A 13300-nucleotide genomic window follows, 5' to 3' on the forward strand; every position below is an offset into this window, starting at 1 on the left:
GCATGCACAGGGAGAACATGCAAACTCCATGCAGAAAGATCCCAGGCCCACCCTGGGGTTTGAACTGGGGATCTTCTTGCTGCAAGGTGAAAGTGCTAACCACTACCCCACTGTGCAGCCCGTGACTTAAACAGTGTGGATTAAACATTATGCTTAAAATGCGACAAAATTTTATAAAATACAAATTTCCCTAGTCAGGTTTAGACTCTATAGTTTTATTCATTATGGAGAAAACGGAGAAAGACCCTACAAAACATCTGCAGAAAATCCAACAAAGCTTTATCATCAGCAGGCCAATTTGTAAAAGTGGAGAGGAAGAACTCCCTTTAACCATCGGCTCTCCAACAGCTTTCAACAGGACTTTGGCAGACCCAGGCTCAGAGAAGGTGGCTGTCTGCCTCAACCAGTTTGGGTGAGAGCAAAGAGAAGAGAGAAACGGGCAGCAGAAACAAAGACAACAAACAAGAAGCTGAACATTAACACTGGACCAACCGGTGGAAGTTGTAGCTTCAGATCAGAAACATGCAGCTCCAAAGCTGGAAATAAATGCAAAGAGGAGCAGATAAAGAGGACAGAGAGTACAAACTACAAGGGAACTAATGCAATATTTTGATTATACTGTAAATCATTTTAGAATTGCTCAGTTTAGAAACTCAACTTCTCCTGCTGCCTCAAAAATGTGAGTTAACTGCATTTAGGTTGAAGAATTATTTCGGTGTCATCTTATGAGCTTTGAAGTGCAAAACTTAGCTGAATGAACTGAATAAGTTTAGTCAACTTTACATTTTCTACTAAAAGTGTTGAATCCATTTTTATCCCTCAGGCAAGATATGAGTCTACTTCTTGTTAGTTCATTTCTAAAAAAAAAAAGAAGAAGAAGAAGAAAAAAAAGCAAACTGGAGCAGGGACTGAAGTCAATATTAACCTTCCTCATTGTTAGCACTATTTTAATCAACACAAAAGGAACAGTAACAGTAAATTATCATTGTAAGCAAGTCTCTTGAGAGTTTAAACTCTAAAACCATGCATTGTGGAAAATCTGCCAGCATTTTAGTTTAGTGTCTTCTGAAACTTGATTTAATGAGATAATTAAACTTTCAAGAGCAGATGAATTTAACTTATCACTTCGAGTAAGAAGACTTCAAATCAGAAAATGAATGTTTGGAAAATCCTCCAAAAACAAAAATTAGGTCGAATAACAAGAGTCTGCATTTACATCAAGTTAACAAGAAAGGATTAGTTGATTCCACCAAATCCCTTTTAATGGACTCAGACAGTAAAAGAGGCTCCACTCCAGAGTCTCCAGCTCTGCAAACACGAGCATTCATTATGTCTTGATGTCTCCTGAGGTGTGGTCATCACGTTCAGGCTGCACTGAAGAAGACTCAACATTAATGCAGCACTCTCCAGGTCTGAGTGATGGAACTGAGTGAGGGCAGCTGCCTGGACCCCATAGGGGGCACTGTTGGCTCTGTGAACAATTCATGGCACAACAGGTTGCGCTGCTCCACTCCTCTCCTCTGCTCATTGACTGCACACTAATGATCCACCCAGGTTACTGGAGGGATCAAATCAAACAATTATGCGCGCCGTTTTGTCTCGTTTAACCAGTTTAACCTGCATTTAGAAGCATTTAATGATTAGTTTCCACATCTAAATTTGCACATTTGGATTGATAGTCAACCTCAGATTTGGCAAAAACAGCTTTATCTTTGTGCAAAATAAATGTTGTTGGATTTTTTTTTTTTTTTTTTATCGGAGATCTATTTAAACATCCCATTTGCTTCTTTCCCACATTAATTTTCTTTTATTTCCAGTGGCTGGAAATAAAAATAAAAAAAATAAAAAAGCGCAATCCTCATGTGACTCTCGCTGGAAATCTGATGGCACAATAGTTGCTGACGTGACGCCCGCAAACCCCCCTTCCCCTAATTTGCCAATCCAGCCCGGGAGTGCGCTTCCCTCTCTTCTTTTTCCTCCCCCCCTTCAGTTTACTGCACCAGCACTCTCCCATCTACAGCCACAGGGCGCACAGCGGCTCAGGATCCACTTCACCGCCGCCCCGACATATCTGTGTGCATGCGTCTTCGCCGTGCGTAAAAGTTGTAGACATTTACAGATGTGACACTTGGACTGTCACATACGGGGCGATTGGGGAGCGTTTTAAACCCACCACTATATGAAAAAGAAAAAGAAGAGGAAGAAAAACAGCTGCGAATGTGATTTTCTATCTTGGGAAACCAGAAATTGACGAGGGTTCTGTTAGCTCCTTGTGAAATTACTGCCAGAAGAATTGGATTTTATTTCCAAACCTTGGATGAGACAGCGGCGCCGCGTCCTGTGCCATGAGAGAAATGGTAAGAAACAACCCAACACTGCATCACTTTCACACACTTCTCCTTACATGGCGTTTGTGTTGCCTCTTTTTTCTTCGCCTCCTGACTCACTGTTGTTGACAAATGTTTATTTTTCGAGGCAGACTATACGCTGATAAATCCCTCACACCTTTCAGCGCAGATTTGTCAAATATTAAGGGGTGCTGTCGGGTGTGATTGGTGGCAGACGGTTTATTTTCACACACCCCGAGGCACCTGTTTCATCCTCAGAAATTAACACTTTTAACTCCAAACGCACCAGGAAGGAATCAGCCCAGCAGCACACACATAAAAAAGAAGTTGAATCACTAGATCTGCTTTGCAATTTCTCCATTTTTGGATCACTTTGTCTTCTTTAGAGTCCAAGTCTCCTGCGTTTCTGGGGGAATATACTGACTGTTTCCGTGTCTGTGGTGGCAGGTGGTGTCTCACGGAATACAACAGTTTGGTTTTAAATGGAGAAGAGCCGCTCAGAGGGGATAAATTGCGTGCAAAGTTGCGCCGCTCGCTGCTGAGCTGAGGGGACTTTTTAATCCATTCGGCTTCCCCCGAATAAAACATCAGACATGGGGCTGCTCCAGTGCGTGGGACTCACCGCGCTTCTCCTGTGCACAGGTAAGACCCTCCCTCACCTCCCCTCCAGGAGAAACCCCTGCTAATGTCAAGCAGCACTTGTGTTCACACAGCTGAGCAAGAATTATGGAAATGACAGCTAATGGGTGGTGAAATAAGAGCCACTGTAAATACATCAACCTTTAACTGAGTGATTCCAGTTCAGCCTGGATCAGTTTTAATGAAATGCAAATTTTCTCCTTTCAGCCATCAGGACATATATAATTTATGAGACATATAATTAGCTGTAAGCTGTTGTGGCAGAATACAAAATGACTTGTACTATTAACATGAATGAACTGTGACAGTTGACTAGAGAGAGTGTGTGGGTTTGGGGTGTTGTATAGCAGCACTGGAGCGGGATGCAGTCAGTGAGTGAGTGAGCCTGGCACTGCGGAGCACCAGGAATAACAACAGGCTGCAGACACAGCCCAGGAAAAAAAAGAAGTGCAATCTTTTTCTCCAAGCCTCAGCAGCACTGCACTATATGTGGGTGAAGGTGTGTTTGGATGTCGTTATGTTTGGGGTGCCCTTGTGCGTGTGGATCTTTCCTGTGAGAGTTTTTTTTCTTACAAACTTGCGTGGGCTTGCGCAGACCTGTGATTAAAAATGCATAGACTGTGGAGAGAAAAACACTAAATCAAGTGTTTGCATCCTCTGTGTTTAAATGCCAATCAAACATCCTCTGTCACTTGGCTACGCTAACTGGAAGACAGATGTCATTCATAACCTCACATTTGTATTTGAGGATGTTGTTTTCACAGTTTGGTCCGTCTTCCGGTTATGAGAACATCCAATTAAAAAAAAAAAATCACTGCTGGACACAAGTTAAACTTGGATTCATCAGCAACAAGAGCAGCCAGTTCATCTGACAGATCGAAAACAAACTGTCAGTTCAGCCTTTTTAGCCAAAGCACTTATTTGCAGAAGTGCACAGAGAAGCCAAAGACTGAGTCCAGCTTAAGGTACAGGCTGCAATTACCTTTTAATAGGAAAAGACTCTACAAGACCCCTTCTGGATCAGGTTTTTAACTTGTTAACATGTTCATACAGCGGGTTTTATAAGCTCAGGTTCATGACCGAGCATTTCTACCTTAAAACTGCCGTCACAGAAACACATACTCAAATTTCTAGGGTTTCATATGTAACAAAACCTTTTGATTATATAAATATGGCTGAATGCCATAGTTTCCGTTGTTTAGGGCAGAGTAGTTTTACAGTGTTTGAGCAGAGTTGTAGGTGAGCTGGTGTGCTCGAGCTAGTGGGTCAAAAAATAACTGAGGGACTTTTGAAGTCCTTGGGATATGTCTTGCATACATTTTTATTAAAAGTAAAAAAAAAAGAATGTTTTGTATGTTCATTGTGATCATGTCTTGACAAATCCCATCATTATTAATTATGGAAACAATCACATTAACAAAAAATGACTGGATATCACTAAAATGTCAACTTAATAACCGTACCAGTTTAATAACAACCACCTTGTAATTAGCGAAACAATAATAAAATGAGCTGATTCACAAATAGTTTGGATTGTGTTATTTTTGTTAATTTGAGATAATCATGAGAGATATTTCTTTTTCGGCAATATATCAAATTTTATATGGAAAATAACTAATTGTATCTGTGAAATCACTTTCCACTAAGTTCCCCGTTATAAAAACACCTCTCAAGGAAATGTGTTAATTCCAGATCACATGACCTGCTCCACATGATGTCATTTCCTCCTGGAGAAAAGACCGGAAGACTCCAAGGCTTTCTGAGTTATTTAATATAAGTAGTGTGTGAGTCAAGTGTGGATTTATGGCATGCCAATAGATTTATAACAATATCTTTATAAATAACTTTCAATTTCAACTTTACTCAATTGTATATATAATATTTAGAAGAATCTTTCTGTAAAAATGTCATGTGGTGTTTGGTTTTAGGCGGTCATGTTGATTTTAGGCCTGAAAACAGTAAAAATGTCAACTGTGATACCTGTGAACCATGTTACAAAAAGTTCCGCAATTCTGTATTGGCCCTGGTGCAAAAAGGAAGAGGTGAGTGGAGGTGGACGTGGGAACTTCATAGATCTGCACATTCTAGACAAAGCAACAGTGTAGAGTTGCATTTAAACCATTTTGATGCAGGAATAGACCGATTTCATTGGAAAAAAATGAAGATGGAACTATAATACATGCAGTAGACTGAAATATTTCAACACAAACTCCCGTGAAACTCCGACACCATTGCACAGACTAACTCATTGACAATTACAATGGTAGGTTAAATGTCTGTAATGCAGTCGAAAGCCGTCTTATGTCTTAGATTTGTCAGGGCTACTTTCTGGTGGACCTTCTGTACTTTTTGGAGCTGTGCATACATCAAAGTCTTGGTCTTAACCTTCAATCAAAGGATTTTGGTTAAACTCTGGATTGGTTTTAATGTGCAGTTATTTTCCAACTGCACATCCCCCTCAGTCCGGTGGGTTTCTCTCTAGTGATGTTACCTCATCCCTGAATTTTAAGCAGCTGCTCGATATTTGTTCTTGTGACAAATAGATAAAATGTTGTTTTTCAATCCAATTAAATTGTATCGGTGAAAAAAAAACTTTCTGAGGCAGGTGTCTCTCCTCACCACGGTGATGTCGGCTACGTAAATAGGAAGGAAAGGCGAAAGGACTGATCCACATCTCATCAGTTTGTTCAGCACGTTCGGGTGAAAGTGGAAATGAGGGGAAAAAAAGAGACAGATTCCTTCCTGTCAGTCAACTCCCTGCTGTTCAGAGTCTCTGAGGATATTATAAGTCTCCAGCCACCTGATTGCTTTCACCCAGAGGTTCTGGGTTGTCTCTGTGAAACAAACGCGCTGACAGGCACATACTGTAGAGGATACCTACACAGGCTTACTGTCAGCCCGGCCATCAGGACATTTGGAAACACTCTATTGCATGGATAGGAGGTGATATAGGCAGGTTCTGGAGACTGGAGAAGACAGAAAATGTATCTGGGTGGTAAAGAATGCCTTTATAGTGAGTCAAAATTATAAAAGCTTGCTGTTAAAAGTGTCTGCTTAAATGCCATTTCATTATCTGTGAGGATGTTTGTTATACTGCAAGGTACACCAGCATTACTGCCAAGTATTTTTACATACATATCAAACTGGACAATTGTCTTATTTTCACAATATATGTTCTATGTTTTAAAAAAGGCACTTGTTTCAGATATAAAGGGCACTGTGCAAAACGTGGGAGGATTCCCACTTGGAGTTGACCTGCTCTCTGTATGTGTGTGGGCTTGGACGAAGTGGATTAGGATGAGAAGTTGAAAAAGTTACCAAACCAAAACGCATTTTGTCTTAATTTAATTAGAGCTCTCGTGTTCTGACACACACACACACACACACCAACAGTAGCCAAAGGCATTCAGGCCGTTACGCTATGTGCATTTTGTTGCAATAAAAGCATTAGAGTTGAATTACTCATTTAGTTAGTCACAGCGCTGCATTAGCATAGGATGCTAACATAAACACTTGTTATTCAGGCCTATTACCAGACAGGAATCTGACAATAAGATGATTTTTGCTGTCGTGTCACACTCAGTATTCAACAATATTAGGTATTTGTTCATGGTAGCTGCAGTATGAGTAGAGTTAGTTAAAGATCATAATCACTCAATAGACAACATAGATAAGGTTTTAGTCAAGTACAGTACTTGGTTTAAGTTGAGGGGAAAATGGTGGTTAGACTTAATAAAAAAGGGAATGTTCATTGCATATCTGAGATGGGAATTTATCTTCAGTAGGGAAAGATCAATTATTGGCTTGGTCGATCATCACTGTGGCAGATAATTGGCATTTTTCTGAATATCGGTATCAGTAAATCATGATTTCATGGGATTTTTGATTAATTAAATGCACTACTTTAGGTCTGATGCAGCCTCCTCTCTGCCTGTTGTCACTGTGTCGTCTCAGAAATGTGTCTTAAGCAGAGACTGCAAAAACTGAACAAGAAACACGATCTGTTGCCACAAACTAGGAAATTATCTTCTCTCACAGCGGCGAAGGCTATGTTAATGGCCCGCGGCTAAGTTAGAAGGCAGCTATAGACCAACCTGAAACAGAGTGTGGAAAGCAATAATTAACAATGCTTATGCTGTGAGAGTTGGCCATTTTTCCATGCTTATAGGACATATGATAGGAGAGACAGTTTTGACACCATTATGCTTTTCTAAATCTATTAGTTAGATCATGATGTCAGGTTATCATATTATATTACTGTATTTTGTGATCACGTCGTTAGAGGTTGTTGAGTGCTTGCGCATGGATAGTAAGTCAAATTTCATGCGTGTTTTGCTTGTCCTGGTTCATCTTTCACTGTAAATTAATTACCCACATTAACCTTTTCCCTTGCTCCGTTTGTTGCTCTGATCATTTTTGCTTTTCCCCATCAGAGGTAACACTCATAAGATGTTTGCACCAGCTTGTGCAGAGAAAGCTTTGCCTCCCCGGCCTCGCTCCAAATTTTTTCCTGGTAACATTTTCATCATCCTGAAATCACAAATCACACCCAAGTAAACTGATTCCATCCAAGAACAGGTCTGACCTGTTTTTCAAAGCAACATTTTTTTTTCCAATTACTGGAGCTTCTGCAGAAGTGCTCTGTGCCCTCTGAGAGGTTGGAGTGTATTCGCAGGACTGCAGTCATTCTGTGAACTGTTTCAGCTCAGTTGCAAGTTTTTAGAAAAAGAGTTAAAACTGATTATTTCATTCTAATGTTAAGAGAGAGGGAAGGAGCCCGGAATGATTCGGCATTAAGGCTGCAAAATCTAAACTGGCAACTACCTCTGGGAGAGCAAAGTCTCATGGGATATTATTTGTTGGCTCTGAACATCTTCTGGTTCAATTCGGGGAGAGGGTTTGGCACGACTGTGTGGTTCTGGGCTTAAAGAAACATCAGACGCCTATAGAATTAGCTGACTGTGTAGAAAACTCTTGCATGAAAAATCTCTCCACCTTTGTCTTTTACTTTCTCGCTTGTTTCCTCCTTAAATGGTTCAAAAGGCAGTTCGATGTGTTCGCTGTTACACAACAAGCACCAGTTACCAGAGGGCTTGACCAGGAAGGGAAGAACTCATCCCGAGCTGCTCCCACAGCACAAAAGTGACTTTGAAGGAGCAAAGTCAATGTTGATAACACTGGAATCAACATAGAGTCACAAAGCCAAACACACAGATGCCAGATCCGCTACACACCATCACTAAATGAAATGTTAAAGTGAAGGATGACGGCTGGTTTACGGCCGTGTGACACTGTGCTTCCACCAGGCCCAGGAGAAACATACATATGGGTCACAGCACAGGGGAAAAAGCAATGTAAACTTATGCAGACTACAATTTGTAGTACATGTTTTGAAAAAATGTGTATGCTTCAAAAAATCTCCTTTGTGCCTCCATCTGGAATAAAGTAAATTGAATTTTACATAAGATTCAACAGAGCAGCGGAAGGAAACGCTGCTCCATATGTCGTATTATCTGGCTTCTATATGGATCATAACACAGAGACACCAGATGAAAAGTAATGTAAAGCTACGTCGCTGAAAATCTGGCGTGCAAAGCTAAATTGTTTGCATGCTTCAGAAAAACTATGAGATGTTTTTATTTATGAAATGACTTCATAGAAAGTGCAGGAGACCACTTTTTGCTTGTAATCCAGCTCTTATTCTCCAATGTCCCCCAGTACAAAGTCTCTCCAGGTACCAGCAGGTGGGTTGTCCAAACATCTCGGAGAATTTGCTACGGTTCTTATGTGGATTTAAAGTGCCTGTCAGCTGCCTCTGTGTCTCCGTACAATCTCAGTTTGACTCCAAGTTGTTGAGATCAGGGCTCTGTTGGGGCCACGCCATCTGTTGCTGGACTCCTCGCTCTTCTTGTCACTGAAGATGGCTCTTTGTGACTCCGGCTGTTAGTTTGATTTTGTCTTTTCATGCTGCAGAATAAATTTGGGATCAATCAGACACTCCCCTGATGATAGTGCATAATAAACAGGAGTCATAGCGACAGTGTTAAGGCTGTAGGAAGCCAGAGAAGAATTAAATCATAACTGATAGTACTGTTATCTGAATTCCTAAAAAAAAAAGGAAAAACATTGGTAGAAAAAATGTACTATTTGTTTTTCTTTATGAATTTGGTGCACTGTATACATTTCTAAATCAGTTTAAAGCTGCACTGTTGTTTTTGTTTTATTTTTTTGTAACGTGGAGATTAAAGAAGAAGCCGTAAGTCCCACTAGATAAATGCAAATCCAAGATTCACTTTTGCTTCGGCTTTGTTTTCACCTCCACCAGCTCCTGAGAAAACAGTTTAGTTTGCTAGATGTTTAATTTTTTCAGCATCTACTTTTTAACTTGTTCCGTTTTCCATGTGTTGTTGTGTTGGTAGCATGCATTTAGCTTTTCCAGAGTGTTTCTCTTTTGTTCTGAAAACAACTAGCTAAAAAAGGCTAAAAGGGTCTGTAGTGGTTTTACATGAGAGGGTAACTTGGTAGTTGGCACATGAACATTTGACTGCTTGTTCTAAGGAACATGAAGCTTGCAACTTTGTAATTGGGCGTAAAAAAAAAAAGGAGAAAGACTGAAGTAGCTCTACAAAGGGCCTGAACGGTAATTTGGGAAATGGCAGATCTCTAATGAGGAAAACAATATATCAACAGGAGTCTTTGTTCAGCAGCCATATCCCAATATATATTTAATAAATACAACAGGATATGGCAGATGGTGAGAGATGATTGGTTACAGTCCTGGGAGTGCAGCAGCTGTCATTCCTTATTGTGCGTTACTTCAATTTAAGGTTTCATACATTTGTTTAGCAGTAATAATGAACAGTCTCACTTCAGTTTTGTGTAATGATAGTCTGAACTTTATGTCTTTGAAACTACATTTATATATTATTTGTTTTGCACTTTAATTTGGGTAGGAAATATAGATGATGACAGTTTTCTATTGTGACACAACCAAAGATCCACATCCTGTAGTTAAAGGACCCCTCTGGTGTAAGTCCAGTTTTTTTTTTTTACCTCGTTACCATATTGTGTTTTTGCATACTAGAAGACAGATCATGCGTGAAATAAGAAGCCAATGACATTTAGACAGTCACGGTGTCAAACATAACAAATGTAAGAAACAAGTCTCGTCGATTGTGGAGAAAAGCTTCCAGTATCATTGCTTTTCTTCAGAATCTTTTCCACGTTAGAACATATCTTACAGAGTTATGCCAGTTCTGCAGCTTAACCATAAATTGTGTAGTGTAAAGTGGTGTTACCACATCTGGGCAGAGTCATTGGTGAGCTGGTGTGCTCGAGCACTAGTGGGTGGAGAGAAGGCAACCATGCAGAACTACGTTGAAGTTATCTTAAGGCACGAAGGTGATATTCTCATTTAAAAAAAACAACATTCTAAATACCCACTTCCCAACCCGGTCTCACGGGGATTCGTGAAACTGTCACGTAAGTTTTAGTTTCGGTTTCGTGCGCACCAACACGATTTTGTCATGTTTTTCGTGCCGCTCACCACGAAATGTTTTTCGCTGTGGTAATCACATCTGAAAGTGGTTTATACCGGCGGATTCATGACGATCTAAGCTGTCCATCGGCGTATACTGCTTGTGTGATCGCGTTTGCGGCCGCCGGCCGCCGGACATTCTTGAAATTCCTATGCAAATTGGTAAGTGTACCACCGGCTTATGGTTAGGTTATGGTTAGGTTAGGGTTATGTTTAGGGACGATGTCATGCAAAATATAGCGTTGGATTCGCCACGGTTTTACATTAAAAATATAATATACACATTCTTTTGAAATGCGTTCTGAGTGGCACGAAAAGTCCGCCGTTTAAAATACATTGGTGCACATTTCGTGGTGAGCGGCACGAAAAACATGACGAAATCGTGTTGGTGCGCACGAAACCGAAACTAAAACTTACGTGACAGTTTCACGAATCCCCGTGAGATCGGGCTGCACTTCCATAACATGTAGATGGGTTTTTAGGCATTTAATCAATTCCACTAGAGTAAAGGACTTTGTTAAAAATTTGTTAAAAGTTATGTTTTGCTCATTATATCCTGGAGCCTACTTAAGTCGTTGTTTCTTGGTTCATTTTTAAACAACGACCACAGTATTTCCTAACCCTAAACATGTGTAGCATTGAAAAACTAAATTAAACTTACTCAGAGAGCACAAATATGCAATAAGGCCAATGCTATCTCACAGTTTTAAAATAAGAAAAACACTCAGAGTGTGGTACTCAGCCATGGCTGCTCAGTCGTTGTATGATTTCCGACGAATAAAGGTACGTGTCCAATAGATCTGACAATTTCCCTCATCCCATTCATTGTCTCTGTGAAATGCACCATGTTGCATGTTAGTCGGGTTGCGGTGCTTTTCAAGCTGTGATCCACTGCGTCTCCCTTGAGCTCATTTGCATAAAGTAGACTTGACTTCTACTTTATACAAGTTCTAAACTAGCCGTCGGTGAACTATAACCAGGACAGATTCTGCTACTGCACAGGTTATTTCTCGCCTCAAATGCTTTTAGAAATACATTTTGCTGAACTGTTTCTGTAATAAAAGAGGAAGTTTGTGACCGAGTCGATGCGTTTGTCCAGTCAGGAGCAGGATAGTTGGACAAGAAGGTAGGCAGGAGTTGAACAATGGCTGCTGGCCTCAAGTACACGCCAACCAAGCGGGCGATTTTCACATGCAGCGCATTTACATGCTGGAAAAACGCATCTAGTGGACATGTAGCATAAGTGCTGATAAGTCGGCAGCGGTCAATTTGCAGTAGGATTGCAATCGTGATCATCAGCAGGCAGCCAATGTAGGGTTCACTTGTTGTCATAGTTACAGTGACGTCGTGCCACTATCTAACAGTGATACAGAGATGTTTAACAAATCCGTGAATCCAGACTATAAGCCACATCACTGCCAAAATGGTGATCCCTGTGTCATTTCTGACCTTCCCTGAAAATTTCATCCAAATCTGTTTGTCTGTTTTTGAGTAATGCTGTGCACAGACAAACAGATGGAAAAAACAAACATACACCCAACGTCACATAATTCCGCCGCATTCCTTGGGGAAGTAAAAAAAGCAATCTCTCACCAGACTATAATTTATTGGGTTCTTAGTTTCCCCGCTGCTCCAATTCGCCACCAAGTTTCATGAATTTCTGTTTGGTAGTTGAGTTCTCCGACAGACGAACAGCGCCTAAAACAAACTCAAATACAAACTCTCATGTATTAATCTTTACTGTGGAAGTACTGCACTGCTCAGTATTTGATATAATAAAGGCAGATTATGTTGAGCTGTTTATTTTAACACTCTTAAATATTTATATTTCAAATGGTTTTAAGTAAAATATTAATCAGAAAATAAGTAAAAGTCATGTAGTCTGTGAGTCTGTGCCTGCATGAGATAAGCAGCTTTTCTTAGGGGTGTTGACTCTAACTGTCTTTCTGCCAATGAAGGATTCTAAATTGATTCAGTGGATTTTAGGCACTTCTTGTCCCTGGCTGATACAATTTTTTTTATAATCTATGTGGCTCGTGCTCTGAGCATTTCAAATACAAGCAGGAACATTCATGAATTCTCTAATTCGACATAAAAAAGTGTGCCTTTGTTGACGCAGAAAAGTGAGGTGCTGCTGCTTCCGAAGAGAACCTCCTAAACTGCACCCGATTTGAGATGCTGCAGCCGAAACTGATGTTGAGTTTTCTCTTCTTAAGTTTGGTCAAAGCATTAGCTAATGTCATTAGATGTACCAGCTAAGTAAATGACAGGAATTGACTTTGATGTTGTGCAGCATTGGGACAGAGAGCAGGGAGAGCACATCACTCTGTGCAGGAAACTAACTAATGACATAATGGTGAACCTTGTTTTTCAAAGCTGGCAGAGTGTTTTCAGAGTCATTGCCCACTTATTTGTGTTCTTTTATTACTAATTTCACAAGGAAAAATGACAGAAAATGAAAGCAGTGAGAGAGGTTTGATCCAGCTGACGTCAACATGGATTTAAATCTGAGAAAGTTGCGCTTTACACAGCACGGCATGATGGGAATCCACTCCTACTCTCTTTCTTCACTCAAAGACCACTGCTGTTTTTTTTTTTCTAGAATTCCAATGGATGGAGAAAAAAGGATGTGAAAAATGGGTTTCTTTTCCCCTGCAGGTTTTGCTTTACTAATAAGATCAAACACTGGGCAGAATGAAAAGGAGAATAATCGATATATGACGGAGTTAAGATGAAACATTTCCCTGCTTCACTTCTTCACTCTGAGCGTTTGGAG

At 40.3% G+C, this 13300-nt stretch overlaps 1 protein-coding gene across 2 annotated transcripts in view; it reads left to right on the forward strand.

The window, feature by feature from the left end:
- Nucleotides 1–1967: 1967 nt before the first annotated feature.
- Nucleotides 1968–13300, forward strand: part of si:dkey-112m2.1 (transmembrane protein 132C) — a 178776-nt gene continuing 167443 nt past the window's right edge. The window contains exons 1-2 of one of the 2 annotated variants that reach the window (XM_051938986.1): nt 1968–2357; nt 2735–2990. In XM_051938986.1, coding sequence (XP_051794946.1) covers nt 2942–2990 — 49 coding nt within the window. In that variant the 5' untranslated portion in view covers nt 1968–2357; nt 2735–2941. The remainder of the gene's footprint in view (nt 2358–2734; nt 2991–13300) is intronic. The other variant, XM_051938985.1, reaches the window with a different exon arrangement.

This window comes from Acanthochromis polyacanthus, chromosome 18 (assembly GCF_021347895.1).
Source record: "Acanthochromis polyacanthus isolate Apoly-LR-REF ecotype Palm Island chromosome 18, KAUST_Apoly_ChrSc, whole genome shotgun sequence".
Classification (NCBI taxonomy): Eukaryota; Metazoa; Chordata; class Actinopteri; family Pomacentridae; genus Acanthochromis; species Acanthochromis polyacanthus.